Source organism: Microtus ochrogaster, chromosome 17 (assembly GCF_000317375.1).
Source record: "Microtus ochrogaster isolate Prairie Vole_2 chromosome 17, MicOch1.0, whole genome shotgun sequence".
NCBI classification, from domain to species: domain Eukaryota; kingdom Metazoa; phylum Chordata; class Mammalia; order Rodentia; family Cricetidae; genus Microtus; species Microtus ochrogaster.
Genome location: NC_022019.1, coordinates 12,800,962 through 12,827,330, shown reverse-complemented (window position 1 = coordinate 12,827,330; position 26,369 = coordinate 12,800,962). Strand labels below are relative to the sequence as shown.

The 26,369-nt window shown below is 43.3% G+C and overlaps 1 protein-coding gene and 1 long non-coding RNA gene across 2 annotated transcripts in view; one reads left to right on the top strand and one right to left on the bottom strand.

Annotated features, from left to right (window-relative positions):
- Elp3 (elongator acetyltransferase complex subunit 3) overlaps nt 1-26,369 on the bottom strand; it is a 65,906-nt gene that overhangs the window by 1,121 nt on the left and 38,416 nt on the right. Inside the window, exons 11-14 of the mRNA XM_005355507.2 lie at nt 20,244-20,334; nt 18,013-18,078; nt 16,378-16,605; nt 15,609-15,690 (exon numbers count right to left, since the gene is read on the bottom strand). Of these exons, the coding sequence (XP_005355564.1) occupies nt 15,609-15,690; nt 16,378-16,605; nt 18,013-18,078; nt 20,244-20,334 (467 nt within the window). The remainder of the gene's footprint in view (nt 1-15,608; nt 15,691-16,377; nt 16,606-18,012; nt 18,079-20,243; nt 20,335-26,369) is intronic.
- On the top strand, nt 9,085-16,799 carry LOC113457018. Its single transcript, XR_003377676.1, has 2 exons — nt 9,085-10,902; nt 16,333-16,799. It is a non-coding gene; the product is annotated as an uncharacterized LOC113457018 (long non-coding RNA).

Genomic DNA, 26,369 nt, shown 5'->3' with positions numbered 1-26,369 from the left:
TCAGCTTAGCAGCCGTCAGGGCCGGCATGGCCCCAGCCTCACACCTTGTCTCTCATTCAGACTGCACTGCCGTCCACACCGCTCTCAGCGTAGCAAATCTGTCCACTGCGATTATGCCGATGTCTAGTTGTATGAACACGGACTGCTGTGTAGGACAAATGCCCTTTCCCAACTGCTAGCACAGGACCAGGGTATATGGCACGCACTCTTATGAGGGTCTGCGTGTACCAGTGCACGAGGGAATGCAGACGAACAAGGAGTGGGGAGCTCACATACGGGAGGCCTGTATTCCAAATGGCATTCTGGAGGTGAACAGGGCAGCAGCAGATGGAAAAATGGATTTCCACACAGCTTGCATAGCAGAAGCATGCATAGCTAAACATGGCCCCTGTCTGAGGTGCTGGGATACACAAGGGGTCACAGGAAAAATTTTCTTCCTTCAGCTGTCGTCAGAGAAGTGGGTTTGAGGGAAGGGCCCTGGCTCACAGGACACATAGTTTGTGAGGAGAAAGGAGGGCTTTTCTTACCAAACTGCTTGCCAGTTCTCTGTGGATGCTAACTTAACTCAGTTCTGACAACTACTGAGAGGTAGAGCGGGTAAGTAGGGTGAGGGCTCAGCTTTCAGGATGCCTCAGTCTTAGACATCAGTTGTAAACACTCAGTCTCACCCCAACAAGGAACAGAACACCTCACCATTAGTTCCGCCCACTTCAGAGTGTCTGCAGGTTGGGAAGCGGCTGAAGCCCGTACGTACGATGGACGGAGGCTCGCTCACCAGGACTAACTCTAACCAGGGGAGCCACACTGTCTTGCACACTTCTGCTTGTTGTGTTATTATTACGACTTCTGCCCAACACGGGCTTGGTGCAGAGCAAGGGGCTGGTGGACATACAAAAAATGGGCACAGGCAGCAGCTCGGACTGACAACAGGAAGGCTCAAAGCCCAAAGGGCCACCCTTCCCCAAGTTCTAGATCTGAGGGCATACTCCATGATGCTGCAGGTACCCATCCCCTCAGCGAAGAGAAGTGCTATGTCCGACTAGTGACAAAACATTGTAACCCCCAAGATAAGCGGGAACCCAAATATCTCCAGTAGTAGGTGGGTATATTCACCAGGGAATGTAACTCAGCAGTGAGAAACAACTGTTATCTGTATCCATATGGAGAAATTTCCCAGAACCGTGTGGATGGAACCAGATAATAAAACATTCCATTTCAAAATTCAGACATGGGAAAGACTCCAAAATTTGGACAACAGTTAAATTTGAAAGATGACAAGGGTTCAGGGCCTCTGTGGTGCTGAGAATGCTGTCTCACATCCAGGAAGTAGTTACATGGGGATACACACTTGCTACTAAAGCTGCCATCTTGACACTTCTCTTTACTCCGTGTGTGTCACACCTCACTACAGAACCGCAAGGGCACCACCACTTAATACACATGTTCAAGTGTTTCAAGAGTCTGACGGATTCAGCAAAATAAGGCAGAGTGGGGCAGGAGAGGAGGCAGCCAGGAAGCCAGGACCAGGACAACCCAATGTGTTACAGGTACAGACACAGTGGCCTGTGCCCAGCTCCTTCTAGAAGCCAGTTCACCAGCCATGGAACAGCAAACTCCATGCCTGACTCACTCTCAGCAGACGAAAGACCTTTTTATAGGTGGCACCGACTTGGTGAAAGCTGGAGCAGGCATGACCTATATGAGAAGTCACAGAGCAGGGTCCTTCCTTGTGACCCACATCAGTGTGTTAGGACAGGAAGATAATCCCACTGGTGGAGCAACCATAGAAAGTCCAGATTCAGAGCCTAGGATCACTAAAGCTTGAACTCCCATCTGAAAACAAGTTCTTCCACACTCCAACCCTGCCTAAACGGCCCTTGTGGTATCAGAAGACAGAACAGGCTGACCGGGTTGACCCCACTGATCTGCCATGCTCACCCCCATGCAGCTCTTGCCTGACTGCCCTCCAGTCCCAGCTCAGGCACTGGAGACCCGGGGGGTTTCTTTCTTCTAGCCAGAGGCTAGCCCCACTTACAGGACCAACACCTCTCCCTTGTGGCTAGCAGGGCAGACTTCAATTACAGCCACTGGGTCAGCACTGCATGCTCTATTCCACTGTGTCTGCCTCCCTCCTTTTTAAGCCAACAGCTTTTGTCACTGGAGTTATTACAGTGAGTAGCATAGAACCAGGATGTAAATGTCTGGGGACCTATTACACGTGCGTTACTTTCATGTTGTGTACACACAGAGAAAAGTGCTATTGCAGAATGCACTACAGAAAACTGAAACTGGCGTGGCACTGCGGGCCAGGCAGTGGGAGGACTACACACGGAAGGGGGAGGAACTACCCTTTGGAGCCTTTCAGACCCCCACCTTGCTGGCCGAGGGGCACCATTTTCCATGCACTTACTTATGCTGTAAAGGTCTCAAGCATTTGAAAGTGGAGCCACAGGTCTACTTAGCCTGGAAGTCATCATGCAGCTCCCACAGTGGCTGGTTCACCCCTGATGCTTAGCCACTAACTTTCTGCTTGGGGGTGTCCCAAATAATGCCCTCAGATTTACTTAGTTCAGGTCTTGAACACACATAATTCTGTTCATTTGTATGGTTCCTGTCAAAGCAAGATGGTGGCCTCGTTTTAAGATCTGCTTCTGGGCAAAGTGTTTTTATAGATCACAGGCCAAGATAAGCCTGGATAACCAGGATGGTGAGAGCCCTGAGTTCCTGGATGGGTGGCTAAGACATGGGCTTTTCTGGAGTTCATGGGAACATTTCTCAGCAGTTACTCCAAGTGAGCTTCCTCCTCCCAGCGGGGGGACTCCGCTCCTCCGTCACATAGAACTGGGTCTTTGAGACCAGGTTGGAAAAGGCATCGGGGCTTTGTTGGGACCCTCTCTGGCTAGATCAGGAACATACAACAGCCCCAGTCAGCTCCTGGGGCTCTTGAAGTGCTGTGGAAAACCTTCAAGTGCTCTGGCTGGTCCAAACTCCACTCCCCCCAATCCCACATCTTCTTAGGCATCTTCTTTCCTGAAGTTAAGAATTGCCTATTTCTCCAATCTGCCAGACAAACTGGCCAGTTGGAAAAGGAATGTGGCATCACCCTGCTGCCTGAAGGCCCTTTGTGGGGCCCAGGCAAAGTCCTCAGTCACGGTAACTTTCCTGTGTTAGTCAGCCAGGAGAAAGCAATTACCCTTTGGAGCTGACGTCAGTGGCCTCCTGGACTGTGCTGACGTGCTGGGCTGTCTTGGTCCCAGATCAGCCTGGCTGCTGCCGCCTCTCCCCTACAGGAGCAGCACACAGCTGTGCAAGTAGGAGTTCTCCACGCCATCACTTGCGTGGGCTGCTGAGGAGTCAAGCGCTATTGGCCGTGGTCTCTGGGATGCTTACTATAGACTATAGAGCCCCCTGTTATCAGAGGAGCAGCAACAGTGGGGGGGGGGGTACAGTCCAAAGTCTGGCTTTATCTTCAGGATTACTTGGTCCACAGTCAGAACTTATCTACGTCATAAGGACCTCATTTTTATGGTAGGCAGAGTAAAAATCTGTATGGTCACTACTTTGCCAGCTGTGACAATGCCAAAATGAGGCAAGAGGAAAAAGAATACCACAAAAACCGCCTACAGCAATATTCGCACATGTGACCAGCCTCCGAGTTATCTCCTTGGCCTCCATTTCTGCCTTAGATCTTTTGGGAGAAGGAAATGTGTGTGAACAGACTTAACTGTGCAGACTACAAACAGTTATCAAATGGCTTCTGCTGTCTTCTCTCAAGGGAATGATGACCCAGGCAAAGTGGGGATTAAAGGAAGAGGGTATGACTTGCTCCAGATGAGGGGGCACTCAGCATGCAGTGGGGACGCCTCTGCTCTATAGGTAGATGATCTCCAAGTCTGGCTGCCAAGAGTCACTGGCCTCCTAGGACACCTACAAATCTGGACACTGGCAGTGACTGCATCTCGGGAATGTTCTCTATGCTGAACATGCGTAGACTGCAAGCCCGACACAGAAAGAAGCCCTGCTCTCTGATCCCCTCTCCCTGGCTTTGTGTGATTCCACTTAGCTTAAAACACAGTTCTGCCCGCTCTAAGGATGAAGAGGGCACTACTCAAGACTCCGCACTAACTGCCTCAGCCACTGGCTATGGGAGAGGGTTAACTATGGTTGCATAATGAGGTCAATATACGGTGTATGTGTGTAGATTAAAACAGCTAACCAAGACAAAACGGGAACAAACCCAGTTGAGTTGTTTAAGTTCTACACTACTGAAGACGGGGAAGATAGTTCAGGGGACGAAGGGGGAAACTCTAGTGCAGATCCTCAGCATCCACGTTAAAAGCTAGGTGTGGCTGTGTGTACTGGGTGTCTCCTTGGATGAATGACCTGTACACAATACCAAATATGCTGCTGCCTTGGACAGTGAACTATCATCAGATCTGCAGTAAGCAAATCTCTCTTACTTCTTCTATTATCTGTGGCAGCAGTCTGACGGACTAAGACAAATCGCTATGGCCAAACAATCCACAGTCTGACATGAACAGGCTCCCTTGCTACCTGTTACAGTTCACCGCCAAGCTTATAAAATGAAATTAAAAGGGGGACGGTTTCAACTACACAAATAATTACTTCATAGGGGAAATGAATCAACCCTTCACACGGATGGAAACATAAGAGAACTCAGGCTGGGATTCCAGCTGGCAAAGGCCATGGGATAACAGAACAGAGGAAGAAATAATGCGGGGTCTCAAATGAGCATGTGCAAACACATTGCATCCTGGTATTCTGCAAAGGAAGAAAATGTTGGTAAATGATTTAGACATTCTCATGCTGACAAGGAAAGGATTAGAAATCTGGAGGTGTATTCTTGTTCTCTGACACTTCTTCTCTTGGGGTCCAAGGCTGCCCTTTGTCATTAGCAATTATAACTGGATTGAATGAAGATTGAGCCCACATCATCACATTTCCACGGCCAAGCTTCAAATGAGAAAGACAAAATACATTAATCTATCCCATGAAGCTGAAATCTGAGTTTTAAAAATTAGATATAAAAATGTAAGATGATGGTTTATGTCATTTAATAAAAAATAAAACAAATTAAAGAAACTGTTTCAATTATTTTTGCTCAATTAATCAGCTATCTATCCAGGGCTATATATGTGCTGCAGTATTAATACAGGGAAATATATTCATTAGTTTCATTCATTTACTATTTAAATGAGACTTTACTGCATCTCATTGATCTAAAAGGACGGCAATATTTCACTCAAAAACACACTGACATGGAAGTAGGGGAAAGCTTTTATTCTCAACATCTGAAAAAGAACCAATTAACCCAATGACCAGAAGTCTTTCAGATAATCTCTCTCATGTTCTGTTAATAAGGAAAAAAATTACAAAATTGATAATGGTTAGGAGCATAAAACTGAGCTCTTCTTCAAGGTAGCTAGTTATGGCAAGTCATTAATACCCTTTTCTTGACTGGAAAGAGGGTACCTGCAGGAACTCTGCTACCCAGCAGCCTAAATGTCCTTTGCACATTTGCAAGGGGTCTTTGAAGATTACACAGTAAAAAGGAACACAGACCCAAAGTAGGAAACTTAGAAATCTAAACAGAATTTGGATTTCCCACATTCTATCATTTCCCACAGTGATGTCCAAGCCGGTGATGTTTCCCAGCATCCTGCAGGCTTTTCTTAAGAGAGCACGTGCTGTCTGATTTGAAAGTGGAGTGGCTATCGCGACCAGAGCAGATACGTGTGATGGCACCAGTCACTCCCACTACCTTCTCTTGTCTCAAACCAGGAGTACATCTCTAAGAAGCCAAGGACTGGGAAAATCCACTGCCTGAAGCAAGACCATTCTCTTCTACTGACTTCTCTGATATGGACTTTAAATGGTAGAGTAGGAGGTTCCAGAAGGCAGCCTCCAAACCACAAGAAACTACCTTGTGATACCAGGTTTTGCCAAACGCAATAGTGAGGGGAATGCTTGGTGAATGGACAGGCCACGGCCTCTGGCCAGAAGCCAACTGAGAGGATCAAGACTCTGAAAGCAGGCAGAGCTATGACTTGTCACATGTAAGCGGTCTTCATTGTGACTGACAGCTGACAGGAGAAACCAAAGAAGAGTCTCAACTGTGGGATTACTTATTAAACTACTGAAAGAAAGTGACCAGCCAACCGGAATTCTACATTTGACAAGGACAAAGGAGAAAGACATTCCTTGATAAACAAAAGCTAAGGCATTTGTTACCAGGCTTGCCTCATAAGAAAGGCTGAAAGAACCTGGAGCAATCAGAACTAAAGGGCACCATAAAGGGAATCACACAAACAAACAAAGCCATTAGTTCTAATTTACAATTTCTCTTTACTTCCTATGGAATCTAAAAGGCAAATCCATATAACAATAATTAGAAACCTACGTTGATGAACACACAAGTCTGAAGTAAACCTGCGGTAAAAACAGCACACAGTGGGAGGGACAGACGGGCTAGGGCCAGTACTTCAAGACATCATCCCACTGCCAACAGCAGAGCAAACAGTTTCACAGGAGCACATGGTGTGTTCTGTGGGTAACCATGTCAAGCCAGAAAAACACTGTAACCAGACAAAATTGCCTTTCCTACCAGTGTGGAATGGAACCAGAAATCAGGAAGAGGTAGGAGGGAGGCGCTGAGGCATGCAGGTGGAAAGCATAACTAGAGGCGGGGCCTCATGCTGCAGCAAGGGGGGGATCTAGAACGGGTGGGACTCTGGTGATGCAGCTGTTCTGGGGTCACTAGCTTCTCATAGCTACCTCAGAAACCATGGTACCCGTGTGTTTGTGAGGTGTGCTGCTGAGCTGGAAGCCTCTTAAGACACGGCTTCTAGGCAGATGCAGAGCAGGCCCTACACCGTGGGTCAGCTGGTGCTTTCCACCATGGAAAAACTTCCAGGGCAATGACCATGGCGGCTAAGATGGGGTCTCTACTCATCTCCAGCTGTCGAGGTGCTCTCTCTGCCTCGACCAGGACTTGGACAATTACTTGTGAGACTGAAGGCATTTTATCATACACACACACACACACACACACACACACACACACACACACGATGAAAACTGCAGAACACATAATAAATATGTGGAAATTAACATACTCTTAAATGGCCAATAGGTCAAAGAAGTAATCTCAGGGAGTTGGAAACTTTTATGCGCAACAAGACTGAAAGCAAAGCAGGCTGTTGGAGGAAAACTGCCATATACTTGAGTCTACCTGCAGTACAGTGAGTTCTAGGCCAATCTGGGCCTCAGAGAAAGATCCCTGTTTTAAAAAAAAAAAACTGAATACATTTCATTCCCATATACACTGAGTCCAGCAAAGGCAGTGTTCAGAGGGAAATTTATAGTGCAAATGGTCACACCGAAAATAAGAAATATCTCAAAATTGAGAAATGTCGGAGATAAAAATGAGCATATTAAACTCAAACATAGAACAAGAAAGGCGATGACAGAAACTAGGGATAAAATATTGAACAGAAAATAAAATCAAAAGTTCATTCTTAAAGCTGCTCAATCTCACCTCAGAGAGAAGAGAAACAAGTGGGGACATTGTTTACACCCACACACAAGAATCTAAACTAGTAAACAAAACAAGTGCAAAACAGCAGCAACAAGGAGTTGGTGAGAGGTCTCCCTGGGTAAAGGAGCTGGTCCAGGCCTGCTAGCCTAAGTTCAATCCCTGACATCTATCACACAGGTGGAAGGTGAGGAATGACTCTCTAAAGTTGTCCTAACCCTGACACATACACTGTGACACATGCAGTTGCCTCCCACTAGATAAATGTATCAAACCATTTTTAATAAAAAAGGAGGAAAGAAATATAATTATGAGCGCAAACTATGGAAAAACTAGGAACAAACACCCTAGACAACCCACATGAAACACAGAAAATTTTCAGAAACACAAAACCTGACAGAGAACAGGGTCTAAACTACAGCAAGGAGAACCAGGTTCACAATCAAATGTAATCCCTCCATTCTTTAGATGGCTGGAGAGGCCAGGATCAAATAGCTGTAGGTAATTCTACCCATCAGATTTGAAAAGAATTGGTATCAACTCTTCCTAAGGACTTCTAACCAATGGAGAAGAACTAATTCTCTTTGGTGTCAGAACTACCCAGCTCCAAAGCCACCCCAGCTAAGTCCTGTCACAGCACAGACCAGGCCTACCTCTATGTCCTGGTGAAGTTCTCACATAGCACCATTAAGCAAATAAATAATTTCTCTTTTAAACCTCTAGATTAGAAGGAGGAGGATTGTGTTAGTCAAATAATCTGAGCAACCAGGAACTTGTGCATCATTCACAGGGAGAAGGAAAGGGCCTCATGGACACTAGACAACCACCTGCTCAGGGAGGCACAGTGGGGCGGGCATTAATAACTACTGCCTTACAGCCTTTGTTCCCAAGAGAGAACTTGTCAGGGGCCAGAGCTCAGGCCAGGATGCCAGAAGAGTGAAAACGTGCCATGTGATATGATGGAAGCAGAAATCCCCAAACTAAAAGGCTCTAAGAACCCTTGGCTTAATGGGCTGCAGCAATATTTTCAGTACTACTTATCAATATCTATTTACCTTAAGGGAGAGAATCCTGACTCTAATAGATACAAACAATAAAACATTATTAAATTAATGGGTAAAGGCAATGTTAAATGTTTACAGAGAAAAAACCCAATACTGTTCCTAGGAGAGTTGATGAGGAGTTAAGGTTGCAATAAAGCATTATAAAAGACCAAAGTATGGCAGTCCCTTAAAGAAGGCTTGCTGCTCCACAAGAAACCTGAGCAGCGTTTACCTTTATAATAAAGGCAGACAGCCAATAACCTCAAAGCTCCCAGAACTTTAGGGATATCTGCACAGACGACATGGTACAACCCATTCCTCCTCCTAAGCAAAAGCACACAACCATTAGTGTAAATATCCACAAACCAGAAGGAACGGGACTGGGGAGAAACCTAGAGTATGGCCATGGGAGCAAGGCTAGCCTTTGGATGGCAGACAGTTCTGAAACACAAGGCGGCTAAAAGGTAAATGCCAACATGCAGTTCTTCCACTGCCGCCAGGCTAGTGTATCAGTGCTACTGCTTCTGTTGAGGAAATGTCCCCAAGACTCAGAAACCTACAAGATCTAAATAGTAGCCTACTGAGGAATACTGAGTATGAGCACTAAGGAGGTCATATGATACTTAGAGTCGGATGGTTTAATGCAAAATGCTACAAACTGGTACCTTATTCATTTACAACAAAGTGGTACCTGATACATCTACAGGGGACAAATGTCAAGCCCAAGGAATAAATATTCCTGACATAAGCCAGGCAACAATGCTTCCGTGGCTGAACTACAAGAGACACCAATTAGCAAGCACATAGTCAACTTGTTATCTAGCTGAATAGTATTCTATGCCATCAATGCCAGTCTGATTAATGATGCTGACGTTAATAGAGGACTTGTAACAGCATAATGCTTTATGATGCATCTATTGTCTTTAAAAGCAAGATGATAGTAATGATAAAAAACAAGCCCACTGGATACGTATCAAAAAAGCAACACGTATGATCTACTGTTAAAAATCAAAGTGGAAGAAGACACATGGAATCCAGAAAACGTGCATTTAGTTAGAAGATGCTGCAGGGTAGTTTACTGAAAAGAAAATTATATGAAGGGTGAAGGAGAGAGCACAAAAGAGGAAACACTCTTTCTCTTATTTTTTGCTAAGTCCTGTATTAACACACACACACAAGTGGTACAAACCGGTTTGCATTTGGCAGGTTTCCTGGCCCATTAGCAAATAGTCTGCCATAATAAAGAGACGTTCTTCTGGGGACTCTGGTAGGATTATGAGTCCATTATCAGACAGAAGAGGCTACAAATGGACCCTGCTTTTCAACTAGATTATAATGCAAAGAATAAAATAACCTTGACCCAAAATGGAGAGCCATGCAGGAACCTGGGATACAGGTGAGGTTTCTCAGGTCCAGGAAGTAAATCTCAGCTGGTCATAGCCTAAGGAAACAATTGCTATTTTCTGCCCACACAGAACATTATTAATCAGGGGCTCTGGGGCACAAGACCATTAATTTCTGTCCTAGGAAGCCATGTTGGATTATATAAAGCACAGACACATTGATTTTTGACTACTGGTGACTATAGTCAACAGCTTTAGGTCACATGGTTTTGAATAATATGATTAAGAATGACCTCATATTCACAGTGACTGTTTCACTCACCCTGTATTTAGATCTATCCTCCCCTCGTCATTGGCATCATAATAGGTTTAAACAAAATGGCTATCAGGCTCTGACTTGAGAGGTTTCTGACATCAACTATCCAGCCCTTTTCTCATCTCTCACCATCACTGTGATCTATCAAGCTTGTACAGCTCTTGGCCAATGGCCATATTAATTTTCTACTTGAAAGAACACAAATAGAATACTGCTTATGACGAAGGTAGTCAGGGAGCTTGGGGAATAGCTGTCCATCTTACCGCATAGTAATTAGCTTGGCAAACTGAAACAGTAACATGATTAAATCTGATACCTAGCCAAAATTACCAAAAGAAAAAAAAAAGAATCCCTTATTCTGTTGAAGGTGCTAAATGGTGTTTTAAACAGTGGCTATTGATGGTTATATTTGCCCCTGTAGAAATGATATGGACATTGTGACATCAGAATTCTGGTTTCCATGGTGATTTTAGTGATGGCATTTGAAAGATTGTAGTTAGCTTTCTCAGTAGAGGTCCTTGCTCTTACTCCATAAATGAAGGATGAGATAAACTGCTTCTTGATGTTAGAAGGACAGGCTGCTGATCATCAGATAGACAAACTCCATGGATTTTAAGTAAACAGGCACCCGCAGAAGCCGCTCAGGTAAGTGGCCAAGACACTGATGCCCTTGAACACAACTGGGACTAGCTGCTTTGCAATTGAACAACAGCTAACAGACAGTCCCTACCAATACATTATTTTATAATCTAGTTTTTAAAAAATTATTTTATTTTATTTGGAGATGGGGTTTCTCTGTGTAACAGCACTTGCTTTGTAGACCAGGCTGGCCTGGAACAATTAAGAAATACATGTTCCTCTACCTCCTAAGTGCTGTGATTAAAGGCATGTGCCACCACTGCCTGGCTAACTAGTTTTAGCACACTGATTTGCCTATATATATACACATGCAAAAAGAAGCACTTAATCCTGGTGGAGAAATGACTTGGAGCCTAAGGAGGAGTCGCATCCTCCCCTGCAAATGGGGACAATGATGGATGGAGATCCAGTTCGCAGAAGGCAGCTCAACATTACACCTCTCCTTTTAACATAAGAGTCTTACTCTGTAGCCCATGGTGGCCTTGAACTCATGGCAATCCTCCTGTCTCAGACTCCCAAGTATTGGGATTATAGATTCTTTTATTTTTCCCCTCAACACATCTAGCGATTTTGATGATGATGAAGCTAAGTATTTCATTTTTGCTTTTAAAATAACTTTTACAGTTAAAGCTGACAGTTAACTTTAAAACTGTTTACTAAGATAATTGTGTACTTTTAAAATGTGTGAACTTGAATGCCTCGTAGTACTTCATCTAACCGCTTAAAGCAGCTTCAGTGCTTCTCATGGAGCTATGTTCACCAAGTACAGTGTACAGTTTTCAATAAATACATGGAAGCTACAGATAAAAACATAAATAAGGAAAACGAGAATATGCAGAACCTTTCTGACTAGTGGTTCAAATCAGATCAAAAGCAAAGTTGCTAGCACTGTCCAGAGGTAGAGCACCAGATAATAAATAACAGAGAAAACCCACTGCCAAGATGAAGGGAAAGGCATTACTCTTACAGCTAGGCCAACACAATGACAAATGATCCCTCGACCCCTCTCCTCATGAGTCATGTCAAGACAGAACAGCCATGCCACCACTGTGTGTGACTTAGAAGAACGCCACAGACAAGGGAGAGCAGAATCAGGAGCTGAGGAGAACGTCAGAGAAAACAGAGTAGTGTCAGTGGTGACCAAAGTCGTGTATCTACAAGCCACAGCCGGGACCAATATTTTATGGGAATTTCGTCACCATCAATTTCATCATCAAATACCTACCTAAGAATAAGAATGAAATTTATTACTGAAAAAATTAAAGAGTTGTCTATGGTATCAGAAAAGGGGCTGGTAAAGTGTACTAAGACTTGTGTTTAAATGCTTAGTCCATAGGCAGTGGCACTATCAGGAGGAAATATCACTGTGGGGGCAGGCTTTGAAGTCTCATATATTCAAGCTATGCCCAGTATAGCACAAAGTTGTTCTGCAGCCTACAGATCAAGATGTAGAACTCTCAGCTGCCTCTCCAGAACCATGTCTTCCTGCACACTGCCGTGCTTCCTGCCATGATGACAACTGACTAAGTCTCTGTACTGTAAGCCAGCCCCAATTAAACATTTTCCTTTGGAAGAGTTGCCGTGGTCATGGTGTCTCTTCACAACATTAGAACCCTAACCAAGATACCAGACTAAATAGTCAAAGATAACCTGATGAACCTGATTTTAATAAAATTAATAAGGACCGTGAAATTCATTAGGTCACCAGGAGAGTGGCTGTCAAGGCAGGAATGGAGCACTGGCTCCTTGCATACTCCCCACCAACCATCTCTTTTCTGTGTCACATCTAATGGTGCCGTTCATGAAACAAACAGCAGTACCAAGTATCATTAGAGAATTTTGTATTAAGATCAATGTACAGAGCAACTGCTTGACTTTTTTTTTCTTCCCAAGACAGGGTTTCTCTGTAGCTTTGGAGCTTGTCCTGGAACTAGCACTTGTAGACCAGGCTGGCCTCAAACTCACAGAGCTCTACCTGCCTCTGCCTCCCGAGTGCTGGGATTAAAGGCATGCACCACCACCATCCCGCTCTTTTTGACTTTTTATAAATGCCAGTTAAAACATAATTTGGGGCTAGAGAGATGGCTTAGCGATTAAGAGCACCCAGCGTTCAATTCCTAGCATACACACGATAGCTCACAACTGTCTGTAATTCTAGTTCCAGGGGATCTGACACCCTCACAAAGACATATATGCAGGCAAAAAATACCAATGCACATGAAATGAAAGTAAATATATTAAAATACATGTGAGTACAAGCATGTACACACACACTCAGAATCACCACCATACTTGAAGGAAAAAGCAACATTAACACATGACACACTAATAAACACTTGTTATCTACCTTCCGTAAGTTCTGAACCATAGATACAAAACGCACCTGCCACACAGCAAATGTGTTCAGTGTTTCCTTGTGAAGGTTGATCAGAGTCAAACAGGAAGTCAAGGAGTCCATACGGGGCTTTCTTTACTACAATGGTGGGGCTCCCAGACCAGAAGGCAGGAAACAGTGCTCACCAAACTTTCTCCCAAAGAAGTCCTTCCAGGGCTGTTCCTATAGAAACCCATCCTGGCTGAAGAACCCTCTGCAGGGTGCCAGGGGAGGAGACCCAGCACTGCTGCAGACAGAAAGGTTCTCTTGCCTGAGTCTCTAAGCAAGTAGTTTCTTGTAATTTTAGAAATTCACCATGCAGATGACATGAAATTGAGCTATCATTTAGATTACGAGAAAAAGCTGGTGAGCACAGATGCGAACTCCCACTCAGAAAGACACCCTGCTCAGAAAAAATAGACAGAGGCTCTTATGTGCAATTGGATTTGACCTTGGGCAAGTCGGGCCTTGGGTAGATCCTTCTGAGGGAAAAGGGATGTCAGGAAGGCAGTGATGGAAAATGGACATCTGATTAGGGTCCCAAAGACACCAGAAAAATCACGTGCTACAGTGTCATCTGGGAGTGTAGGGCTGCAGGTCAGAGAATTAAGATCACCTTAACGACTGGGAAGAGAGCATAGTGTTTGAAGAATACTTGATTCTAGTCTCTCATATTGGCCTGGAGACAATCAACACACTGGCTGGTTAGCAACTGTGAGCTCTGAGCCCACAACGAGACCAGAATGCAATAAAGACTTTAGCAAGCTCTGTGGGTGAGTTCAGGTGTTGTCTGCCCCGTCCAGATGCACAGACAGAAGGCATTCTGAGGCAGGCTGCCCTTTCCTGGTACTCCTAGCCAAGTACAGGGGAAGCTAGGAGAGGGACTCATTCTCTATTACTCATCAGTGCCAGCCAGCCAGGTGGTACTTTGTGGGATTCAAGTAATGGAGAAAAGTAGGAAAAGCTAGACATGATAAGAAGTACATTATTTATCTGGGTAACATCAAAAACCCAAGTCAGACTAAATGATTAAGTGAGTCTGTGTGATTGTATTTCTATAATTGTAATCATGAAGACCTGGGCACCAGTATTGATTTTATTGACTCGCAACTTCTTATTGATTTTTCTTTTAAAAACCTCATTTCAGCTTTAATTTTCAGAAGAATATTTCTTAGGTCACAGGTAAGCTTTTGGGATATGGTAGTAAAACAGGAAAACAAAATACATTCTGGGGCAAATACACCGTAAATTTTGATTCTGCCTTTCACGATCTTAGATTCCTTACTAGAAATTAGTAATTTTTTCTTATAGCGACACCACACTGAAGACTGTGAGTAAAAGGGGTTGTCCATCATTTCTTGCTCCCCCTACCCTCAAATCTCCTCATGTCTCCTCCCTAACTATAAGATGCCCTTGGTCTACAGGGACGGAGGGGTGTCCTTACATGATTCAGAATGCACAAGTGCCTTGGCAAAGCTGGAGGAATCAAGAACACGGCAGGCTCAGGAAGAGCTCGGAACTTCCTCTGCCCTACCTTCCCAATTATTCTTCCAGCCTGTCCTGGAGGGGAGACCATTCTGACCTCTAATCTAAGGATAGAGAGGTACCAAGAGGAACGAACAGGCCCTGCTAAGTCTCCCCCAGTTTATTATTCCTGGCTCACATCCTTCCTCCTACCATATTTTCCCATGACTTTCCACCCTTCATCAATGCTCAAGTTACAAGCATCTCCCGGCCTTCATTTTCTCAGGAAGGATGGCTCCTGTGTCTCAGTCATTTTATATGAATTTGCATACCTTCCTCCTATTAATTTGTCTCTGCCTATTTAATTTTTGGATCTGGCCTGGGACCCTAAGAGGGCAGAGGAAAATTTCTTCCTCCTTTCCACTTCCAAATGAAAAAGCTGTCACTCAGGAGCAAAGGCAACAGCGGCGTCACGGAAAGGGCAAGAACTACACTCTGCCTTCAATCATCCCGAACCAGCAATCAGGCTCTACGCTGTTCGTTTCCTCAGGCCCATACTATCAAACTCCACTGCCACAGACAGAGCAGCTGACAGAGAGCACAAGAGACAAGTTGACCACAATGACCAGAGGTCAGGCGAGCAAAGAAAGTGCACTAGTTACTGGCCTGGCGCTCTGAGGAACCAAGTGCTTCTAGAACCCCAAGTTGACCAACTGCTCTCAGAAATTTCCCAAAGATTGGAGCATAAGTCCTTAGCTTGTCAGCCTGGACCAGTTTTAAACAGAGTACTCATACAGAGGAAAGCGAGTGACTCTCACTGTGGTGTCAGTGTGAAATGTCAATGAATGAATCATGAACTCCTCTCTCCAGTCACCTGATATAACTGCAATCTTCCCAGATCCATGCTCTTCTAGAGCGATTCTTTCTGCTTCTTCCATCAGCAGTGTGCCGAACCCCTAGAAAGAGCATAAAGGAGTTCATGGATTAATAAGGAAAGGAAATCCATTAAGAGAGGTCCACAAAACACAGTAGTTGGTAAAATGTCTTAAAGTCAGTGATAAAAATCTACTGATGATTAAGGAAAAGGAAACCACTGGACCCTGCCCAGAGCCACACTTAGAGAAGAGGTCAACATTGTGACAAGAGCCAGCTATGGCATTTTGGGTGATGTGGTTGGGTCAGCTCAGGGCTGACTTGCCCTCTGGTCTTTCTCTTTAGAAAGGTCTAGGCAACTGCAGTTGACACGAGTCTGGACTAATAGAATAGGTCTTATCTGTCCAACTCACCTTCAGCTTTTGAAAGGGGTCTATCCCAAGTCTATTTCTGTTTTTAATATATTTTCCTGAAACTTCTAATTTTAGGTTGTTGGGGGTTAGAACAGGGTTTCATACATACTACATAACTTACACCTGTGAAGCACATGCCTGCCATTACCTCATCTGATTCCGCAGGCTGTATCTGTTGTCCCCTGGTGCCCACAGGACCACATGGGAGCAACACTGAGACAGGATGCCCTGAACTGAAATGAACCCTGTTCTTTCCCATCCTATCTTTCCCTTCCCTCCTCACTCCACCGCTTTTGTTGTTTCCTATTTCAGACAATTTCTTAACTAGAGACCAAGGAGAAGCAGGACGCAGATTACCTGATGCTGAAATTTAGAGGGATCCCGGCTGCTCACAGGAACTACACTCCCATACACGTGTAGCTCTCGGACTATGGAGACACCTCCGCCCAACTCGAATCGGAAAGTTTCCTCAGAGCACTTCCGCAGCCTGAGGAGGCCAATCAGAATGTCCTGTTCAGGATCTTCGTAGGACAGGAAGGTTTCCCAGCCACCATTGGCAACATAATCTCTCCGCACCAACTCAATCTGTTGGATAAAAAGCCATGAAAAAAACCTCATTCAGAATTAGAGAACCAAGCTCATTTTTATAATTGTATGGATGTGTTTAGGCTAATGTTCAGCTAGGAACAAAGAATGAATCATCACTAATTACGGCTTTTATTTGCCTTTTCTCAAGCACAGGATTAAATAAGAGCTCATGCCTTGTTCGTGGACTACTATAAATGGAGAACAATTTTACAAATTAACCTTGAGATTCTTACAGATACCCCCAGCTCAGTGACTTCTTCTATAGAAATTTATGATGTCCTATGAATTGTCTCTAGGATATAACTACAGATTAATCACACGTTTGGCTTTTAGAGCCCCCGTCCCCGTTTTGCTTTCAAATTGTCAGATACTCAATGGTTTCCCTATTTAGCCCTTACTTCTTCCACTAAAACCCACTTTTTATGTGTGTTTGGGGTGTGTGTAGGGGGTGATCTTCGTCTCTTATTTCTCAATGGGACTTAAGAAAGTCTAACATAGCACAGGGCTTGTGAAATATGCCTAGTGAGGGAACGAGTATGTTAAAGTCCAATTGCCAGAGTGCAGGATGGATGATAGCTGCACGGGGATTTCAGTAGTAGAGATCTACATAAATTCTGACTCCAGCCCAATGTACAGATAATTCTATGAACACTATGGAGCAAGAGGTGTTCATTCAGAATTCTACTTATTTGAATAGGGATTTAACAGACCTATAACACCCTATAAATGGGTAGAACATACTCAAAACAAAATAGATAAACCTCAGCTTAATGTTTGGTATATAATTAGATTAAGAACTTGTCAAAATGCAGTGTTGGGTGTACTTTTTCCCTCAAGAGACCCTTTAATGTCAACACGGTTCATGCTAAGAACAGAAACACTGATGCAGAGATCATCTATTCCAGCCTCGCTTACATGGGGCTACGAAGACTTGCACCCTGTAGAACACACTGCACCAAGTTAGACATGATGGACATATGAAAGTAAGGCTCCCCCGAATGCCTCAGGGTACCGTGCCGAAGGTCTGTGAAACTCACTGAGTCATCATCAAAGGACAAGATCTGGAGGGTCCACAGGAAGGCAGCCCCTGGTCCTAGGAAGCTACTCACGCTCGAATGCATTCAGGTCAAATGACTGGAACTCTGAGTCGTCACTGTGCCCTTCAGAGTGACTGCAGACAGACTAGCGGCAGGGTAGAGCAGCCCCAGCACAGAACATGTCCCACACTGTAGTGCTGATGAAAATCAGGGTACAGCCTTGAATTTCCTAACCTGGCTCTTCCATTACTCAGTTACTCTCATGTCTGACTTTCCTGACTTGCTCTACCGAGTTATTCACTCATTTCTGGGTTCCCTCTGTGAGCAGGTGGGGTCGCAGCTTGGGACAGATTGAAAGGAAACTGACCTGGTATGGCCGCACTTTGTGATGAATTTCTTGGATTCCAACCTCCCTGGTTCTCACATCTCGACACTGCAAAAAACACCAGAGTAGTGACTCATTCAGTGTTCATTTAACATAAATCCTGGGCTCAAGTCTGAACATAACTTACTTACACGGAAACAAAGGATGAAACCTTAGAAAAACCATCTCTACTGAATTTGAGATTGGGAATTTATGAAGTTGTATAGTTTTCCTTTTAAAATGAATTCAGAATTCAAAGAGACCACATATAATCTTGGGGGAATAAAGAACATTAAGTCAGACAGTTAGAAAATAGTTTTGTCCAAGAGATGTAACTGTTTGAAAAACACAACCCCAAAATATGATTGAAAATATAGTCCTAAAATATGATCACAGAAGAGCAAAAACAAATTCTTTTTTTTTTTTTTTTTTTTTTGTTTTTTCGAGACAGGGTTTCTCTGTGGTTTTTGGAGCCTGTCCTGGAACTAGCTCTGTAGACCAGGCTGGTCTCAAACTCACAGAGATCCGCCTGCCTCTGCCTCCCGAGTGCTGGGATTAAAGGCGTGCGCCACCACCGCTCGGCTTAAAAACAAATTCTTAAATTTGTAAAACCTTCCTTCGGTATGACATTAATATTTTCAATACCATATCATTTTAGATATGCAAAAAGATGCATATTAAAGGTATGTTTCCCTTTCAAAGAAAGGCATTGTGGAAGAAAGAACGGGAATTGGGAAGGAAGGGAAGATGTAGAAAGAAGCTAGAGTCAAGTATATGACACAAGTTGAACCTGAACTACAGATGGCTCTTGGACATGCCCTGGGTGTGCACAGCTTCCAGGAGACGATGCCAATACAATGCCTAGTCTGCATGGCCAAGACCTGTAACAATCCTCACTCCTACTCAACCCAGTGTGCATCCTATACAACCTGACACATCATTACAAAATCTTGCATTATCCAACGGTATGTCCTATAGCATATTCTTCCCCTACAGAATAAACCATAAATATATTTCCAGGATTCTAATACTTTCTACTAGTGTGAGAGGATTGTGCTAGAAAATCTGACAATATCATTCAAGCAACTGTATTAACAATGCTTCTATAAGCGCTCAGTATTCAGTTTTGCAAAAACAAAGGTATTTTGATGCTTTGGGAAACTTGCCCAGAAGGACACTCTGCTGACGTGGCCACCAAATCTGCAGCTTATCTACTAAGAGCAGATTCTATCTTCCAGCCCAGCTCTATACAGGAGACTGTGTGTGTAACTGAGTTACCTGCCAGTCAACAGGTACCTGCTGCTTATATTTCTTGTTTTTTCCTGGGGCATGGTTCTGTTTGTTTGTTTTCTATAAGGCAGAGACAAGTATTTTCTGGTAAGAACATTACCTATGGGAATTGGTTTTTAGAGTCACTCCCAGATCACTTAGCAGATCCTATCAAGGGTTAGGTAGAGCAAGGCTAAAGGAGACCAACAGGTAGGGAGACTGCTAGTAGTCAGCCCTCCATGTGGTGCTGCTAATATGCCTACATGCACTTGCTTATTTCTGAAACTGAAAACTTCACATTTAATTAATTAATTACACTCAATTAATTAATTATATACTATTTTGTGTTGAATAAACCAATAATAGTAAAAAAAAATTCTCTTCTGGACAATGTTCTAAATTTTTTTCCTCCATGATAATTTGAGTAAGCATAAAATAAGTCATGGGCAAGCCCACAAATGTGTGCTGTGCTGGCCTTGGAACCATCTCTCTGAAAGCATGGTCTATGCTTGAACACAAACAGTCAACAGATCCCCTCACCCTCCCCCAACCAATGGCACTGCATTCTGATGGCACAGCCTAATCCCTGGTGCCCTTGGCCAGGCACCACTCCTGGCTTATCTCTTCAGAAACCCTAAGAAGTTCCTAGGATGCTTCATTTCAAACTCACTACTACCCCTAGAGACTGTCAAATTAACACCTTCCTTAATTCTTTTAGAGTCAAGAGAGAGAAGCTGCTTAGTAAATATAAAGCCAACAGGTCACAGAAGTCAGAAGTGGACAGAGACACAGCGGCAGCCTTGGTCACCACTCACTTCAGCTTCTATACGCTACACAGAACACCTGTAACATAGATAAGCTTTCTGACCCAACTGGTACCAGCAATGCATGAGAGTGACAGCCTTGGAGATACATATGATGAGATTTTTCTTTACAGTATCCCTGGCAGTCACATTTACTCATACCTGTATTCCAAGGTCTTTCATTCTTGCAAATGCCAGCTCTCGCAGGTTGCCATGCTCCACTCCTGAGCTGACGAGGGGCATCGGAATGTCTCTGAAGGAGAAAAACAAAACAACAAACCATCAATTGTGGAAAGTATAAACCACTCTCCACAGCAGTATGGCAGGGAAATTTGAAAATGAAAAATAATGAAAATCCGCAAAGCCATGGAGCAGAAAGCAGAGGCAGAGCATCCTGAGGAGGAGAGGGAGCAAGGCTGAGAGCATCCCTATACCCCAGCTTTCCCATCTTCAAAGATGATTCCACCCACCTCTGAGAGGGTTGGTGAAACACATCTAATGGAAATCACATTACAGAACAGAGCATAGTATCTGCCCAAATGCCTGGGAGCCATTAGGAAGGATCTGGGGTTCACAGACACCTGTACTAAACAAAACAAGAATGAAAAGCAACAACCCTCAACCTCCTGGAGAGAAATAACACTTCTGATTCATGTACCATTTTGCAAACACTTTCCCTTCCACACAGAACCTGAAACTCACCAAGGTCAAAAGCCTGGTTTCCGCTCTAACAGCTCACAGACCTTCCCCAGTTTTCCCCAACTCTAAACCAGAAGGGACTCTGCTTTAGGGGAATAAGATCTTGCATAAGGCTGAGGAAATGAGATTTAGCTTCTGCATTGGTATAGCAGAGTGCCAGACATTAAGGAGATGCCAATCAGAAGCTGGAGTTAGGTGCTGTGTTGTACGAGCTCCAGAAAGCTGATCAATGAGCACGAAGAAGCATTTCACAGATCTGTCAGGCTCTGAAATCCAGAGGGTTCCAAGAAGGTACTATAGAGACATACAGGAGGCCCAAAGGGATGTAAAAAACTGGTTTTGTTTTTGACTAACTCGTTAGCATATATCGTTTATGTACAGTTTTTAGTAAAATGATTTTTAACTTTAGCATTTTAGTCTCTTAAATTCAGTATATACTTCAAAGTTGGTAATCAGAAAAAAGAATCACGCAAAAGTTTTGAAAGTAAATATTACTTAGCAAGGAATACATACTTTTGCTTAAAATCTTTCTGCTTATATTACATAAGCCAAATATAAAATCTTCTAAGTGCTCCTCTCTAACACTGAAATATTTTATAGCAACTTGTAAGTGTGTAGAATATATAACAGTCATTATATGAACATACTAAATATTTTAAAACTTAAAATATACTTCCAAACCCTTGTTATACATATTCTGAAATTAACCTGAGAGGATCAGCAGAGGGACAAACACATCTCATGTCTTGTTATTTATGGTAGTTATGTCCTACACGGTTGCTATGAACAATGAACTAGACAAAGCTAGGGTAACTGCCCTGAGGAAATGCAGAGCTAGGGCTAATTCAACTGATTAGAGCATAACCTTGCTTTGTGTGTGTCTGTGCTAAAATAACTACAGTACATATACCAGGAGGCTGCTCTATAATTCGTAGGACCTAGCACAAAGTGAGAACATGTAGCCTCTTATTATAAAATTATTAACACTTTCAAGATGGTGACAGGGGTAGCAAGCCAGGTGTTGGGCCTGTGAGACTGCATAGGCTGCATGTTCTTGTAGATGCCTATTACCATAGTAAACTTACAGGAATGCTACCAGTTCATAAAAGTCAGAAGTTGACGTCTGTCACTATAAAAATGAAGCACGGCTTTAATGGTCTTTGGTAGTGACATGCCTGGAGCACAGCAGATGGAAGCTCTCGGTTATTAAGGAACAGAAATGTGGCAACTACAATTCTCAGAGATAGGATCCTTCACTGGAATGTGGAACACATTTCTGCACTGGCCAAGCATCTTCTGCATGCAGAGCAGTGCATGATGGATCCCAACTCCACACTCAGACTGGGTTACAACCTGGGCCAGGCTGCTATAAATGGTTGACCTTGTTGCTGCATCGAGGTAGGAGTTTAAATTCTTTTAGGTTTCTCTAAGTAATTTAATCTAGTCTCTTTCCTGGCATGAAGAGACATCACACGTGTGAATACTGGCTCAACGGGTAATATTTCAAGCTTAGAGGTGCTAATATTTACAATTTGCTCATCAAAAACCTTCCCAAGCCATGTTTATGGCTGTTCCTGTCTGAAATTTCTCATGCATCAGAAGCAAGCTTTGGTTGCAAATTGGTATTCCTAGCCTGACGCCTCATAGTGATTTAATATCATATCGAGGCAGACAGCTGTCAAATAGCCTAGGGGCAGCAGCGATCTAATGCAGAGCCCATCATGTGCCTGGACAAAATTTTACACTTAATCACTGACTACACTCCTCGGGGCTAGAATACAGAACCTTCCAGCAGGATGTATTTTATAAAAACACCCAGGAAGATGCTCCTAACCCAACTGTCAGAAAGCTAAAAAGTATGAGACAGTTAGGAGCAGGCAAGGGGGCAGGTATAGGAAATAATAACCAATGGAAACATCAAGTAGAAGGAAACCCTGAAATACGGTGCTTTCACTGCATTTTCTCCTCTCTAGAGACCCGCCTAAAACACAGTCTCTAACTCTTTCACCGTGTCAACCTGAAAGGTTCACCTTTGCTAGGCAGCTGTGGCAGGCAGATGTTATGAGGTGGAATGACGTGGAAACAACTGAACTGCTAAAGGGCCAGGACAGAAAAGACAGCCGTGACTTCCCTTGGCTTTGATTTCAAACAAAAACAAAGGAGGTATAGAATGCCTCAGGAGGAGGCTTTTGTGGTCACCAGGCTTCTTTCTAGAAGCCTGACCACCAGCCTCCATATTACAGTGAGGTGCTTTTAGATGTGCCTGGACCAGCAGCAGGTTTCTGACCTGCAGAACTAGCCTAATACTTTAAGACTGAAGCTAGAAGAAATGAGCTGAACAGAACACCACTTGTCACAGCCACTTGACACTGCTCAATACCTAGTCTTCCTTCTGTACCTTTAATACACTTGATTGTGTGTATGTTTGTGTTGCTGTGTGCACACGAGTACAGCTGCCCATGGAGGCCAGAATAGGGTGTCAAGATTCCCTGGAGCTGGAGTTACAGGCAGCTGTGAGATGTGTGAATGTTGTTACAGGCAGCTGTGAGATGTGTGAATGTTGGTATGAGAACTCTGGTTAGTTGCAATAGCAGTTCTTGTGCTTAATGGCTGAGCCATCTCTCCAGTCCCTTCTCTGCACCTTTGTAATAAGGTTTATGTTGCTCATTTACATTTTCATTTAAAGTTATATCATCCAGATCTTGACACAAATTTCTTTCTTGAGGTTCAGACATAACAAATTCTACCTCAGACTGAGTATAAATTTTAATACTCCTTGAAATGAAGCTTCAGGGTTTTAAACACACTCAATGCTATTTCACACCAAGAATGTTGCTGTCAGATGTTCTGGTGCTCAAGTGCCCCATTCTGGCAGGAACTGTCAGTTCCCCAGCTTCCTATTTGTCCAGGTAAGAGGATTCAACGTGAGTGAACATTTATGAATTCCTTTTGGGGGATTTTCTCTATAAAAAGCACTTTTTCCCCCCTCTGCACCCCATGACTTGTAAATTGGACACAAGCAAGTCATGTAAGAACATAAACAATAATCAGATACAAGGCAAGAGCTAATCCCCACTAATGGGAAATGCAAATCATACCCTCAATGTAAAAAGTTATAGGCATGCAATGTTATAGAAGACGAGATAAAACAGAAATGATTTATAAGAATTAGCATAATCTTTAGAAACACTTATTAATTGTATTCACATACACAGCAAACCCCATCCCATTTATAGTTCTTTTTTCAAAAAAAGACTTAAAAGTATTAAAATAATGAGAAATACATAGATCCAATATCATATGTAATTCTTTCCACAGACTATTCTACTATAAAAAAATAAAATTTTGACACATACCAATTTTAGCTATAATGGAGACTAGGATAATAATTAAAGGGGGCTAGGCATGGTGGACGTACCTTTAATCACAGCCCTTGAGAAGCACATAGAGGTTCTGTCTCAAAGGAGGTAGGGGCTAGGGATGAAGAAAGACCTGAGTAATGGTTAATATCAAGTGACAATTTGATGAGCTCTAAAACCACTTGGAGACAGGCCTCTGGGGATGCCCGTGGGAGAGTATCCTGATTAGGTAAATGGAGGTAGGAGTACCCGCCCACTGTGGGTGGCACCACTCCCTGGGGTGAGACCCTGTGCTGTGTAAAGGGGAGAAAGTGAGATGAGCACAAAGGGTTGTCATTTTCTGTGCTGCCCCAAACTCCTACTGCTGTGACTTCCTTGACATGTCACACTGTAGCCCGTGAGCAAAAACACGACTTTTTCTTCTTTATAGTTTTTTTTTTCCAATTTATTTTTTTAATCTCAGCAATAGGAAAGCAACTAAGACAGTCTGGAAACAGTCTAAATGTCCACCTAATGAAAGGACCAATTGCTACATAAGACAAACAGACATAAGACTATTATGCTGCCATTAAAGACATTAAAGAATAGCCCTAAGGACAATATTATCTTATTTATATTTGAACGCTTTTAATTAACTATATCTAAGCTTTTAATATCTATATATAAACAGGCCCCAGTGTGATGCTCTGATATTTCAATTTATTATAGAAAGTTTATTGCATTATTTAGTACATCTATCCCCCCCCCCCAAAGTATCAATTTCCTATGATAAGAACACTCAGAATTCTTTCTTATCCTAATTGCCTTTAGGGAAGGGACAGGGGCTAGGATTGAACCCTGGGCCCCACTTGCAGGCAGATGTTATACTGCTGGGCTACACTTCAGTCTCCTTTCCTTGACATGCAACTTTCCAGCATTTGCCTTTCTACTGCATCAACAGAGGAGCCACCCCTCACACTTAACTGCAACTGTGTTTCAATTGATGAATGAAGACTTAATGAGCACCCCCCTGGCTCTACTTCATACTTGTGTGCATCAGTTTGCTTAGATCCACACACTAGTGAGATAATGTGGTGTTTGGTTCTCTGTATCTGCATATTTCATATAAACACTGTCATATTTACCAGTTCTCTGTAAAGATGAATAATCATCAAAGATGTTTTTGTAAACAGTGTAAGCTCATTGTTAACACATGCGCTGAAGGAGTTGTAGGTTCTAAAACATTATCATATTTGTGTGGACAGAGTACTGTGTGGCTAACTATGTAGGCATTCAACATTTGGAGAGTTAATATATCATACCTTGCTGGAGCCAAAGGAAAACATCACATGGTTGCAAAGCAAGGTATGAAGCACTGACCTAACATCAAAAACCACACCGTGTAAACATGGACCACCATATGCAATCTTACACACTACCTCAGTATTGCACAAGTAGAGGCTAAATTTCCAATGACTATTGAGGACAAATGGAAACTTACAGTCTATATTAAGTTTGAGTGATTTTTAAGTGCAGTACAGCATTCCTCAGTATTCTAGGATCACAAAATGCTTGTTTCCATGAAGATGATGCCATATACATATGCTTTCAATCATCTCCAGATGACCTATCACATCTGGCATAAGATAAAACACTGGAGAGTCACTGCTGTTATGAAGAACAGGAGGAGTAAAGTGTTCGTGTGCTCACTGTAGCTTTTCCCTGGGAAGTTTTTATCTGGGGTTGAAGCCATGGACGTAGAACACAAGAGACATAGAAAACCAAATGTACGTAGACTATCTGGAAATAAAAATGGGCACAAACCAAATAGCAGAATGGTGAGAAGGCTGGGCAGGCAGGCAGAAGTGCCTGATGATTTGAGTGTGATTCCTGGAATCCATGGTGGAAAGAGAACTGACTCCTGAAACCTGCCCTCTGTCCTCCGTATCCTCTCAATGACGTGTGTGTATACTACACACACACACACACACACACACACACAAACACACACACACACACACAGACACACTCCTGAAACCTGCCCTCTGTCCTCTGTATCCTCTCAATGACGTGTGTGTATACTACACAGACACACACACATAGACACACACAGACACACACACACACACCACACACACACACACACCACACATACACACACACATACTCACACACACACAGACACACACACACACTCCTGAAAGTTGTCCTCTGACCTCCGTATATGTAGAAACCACACATATACACACAA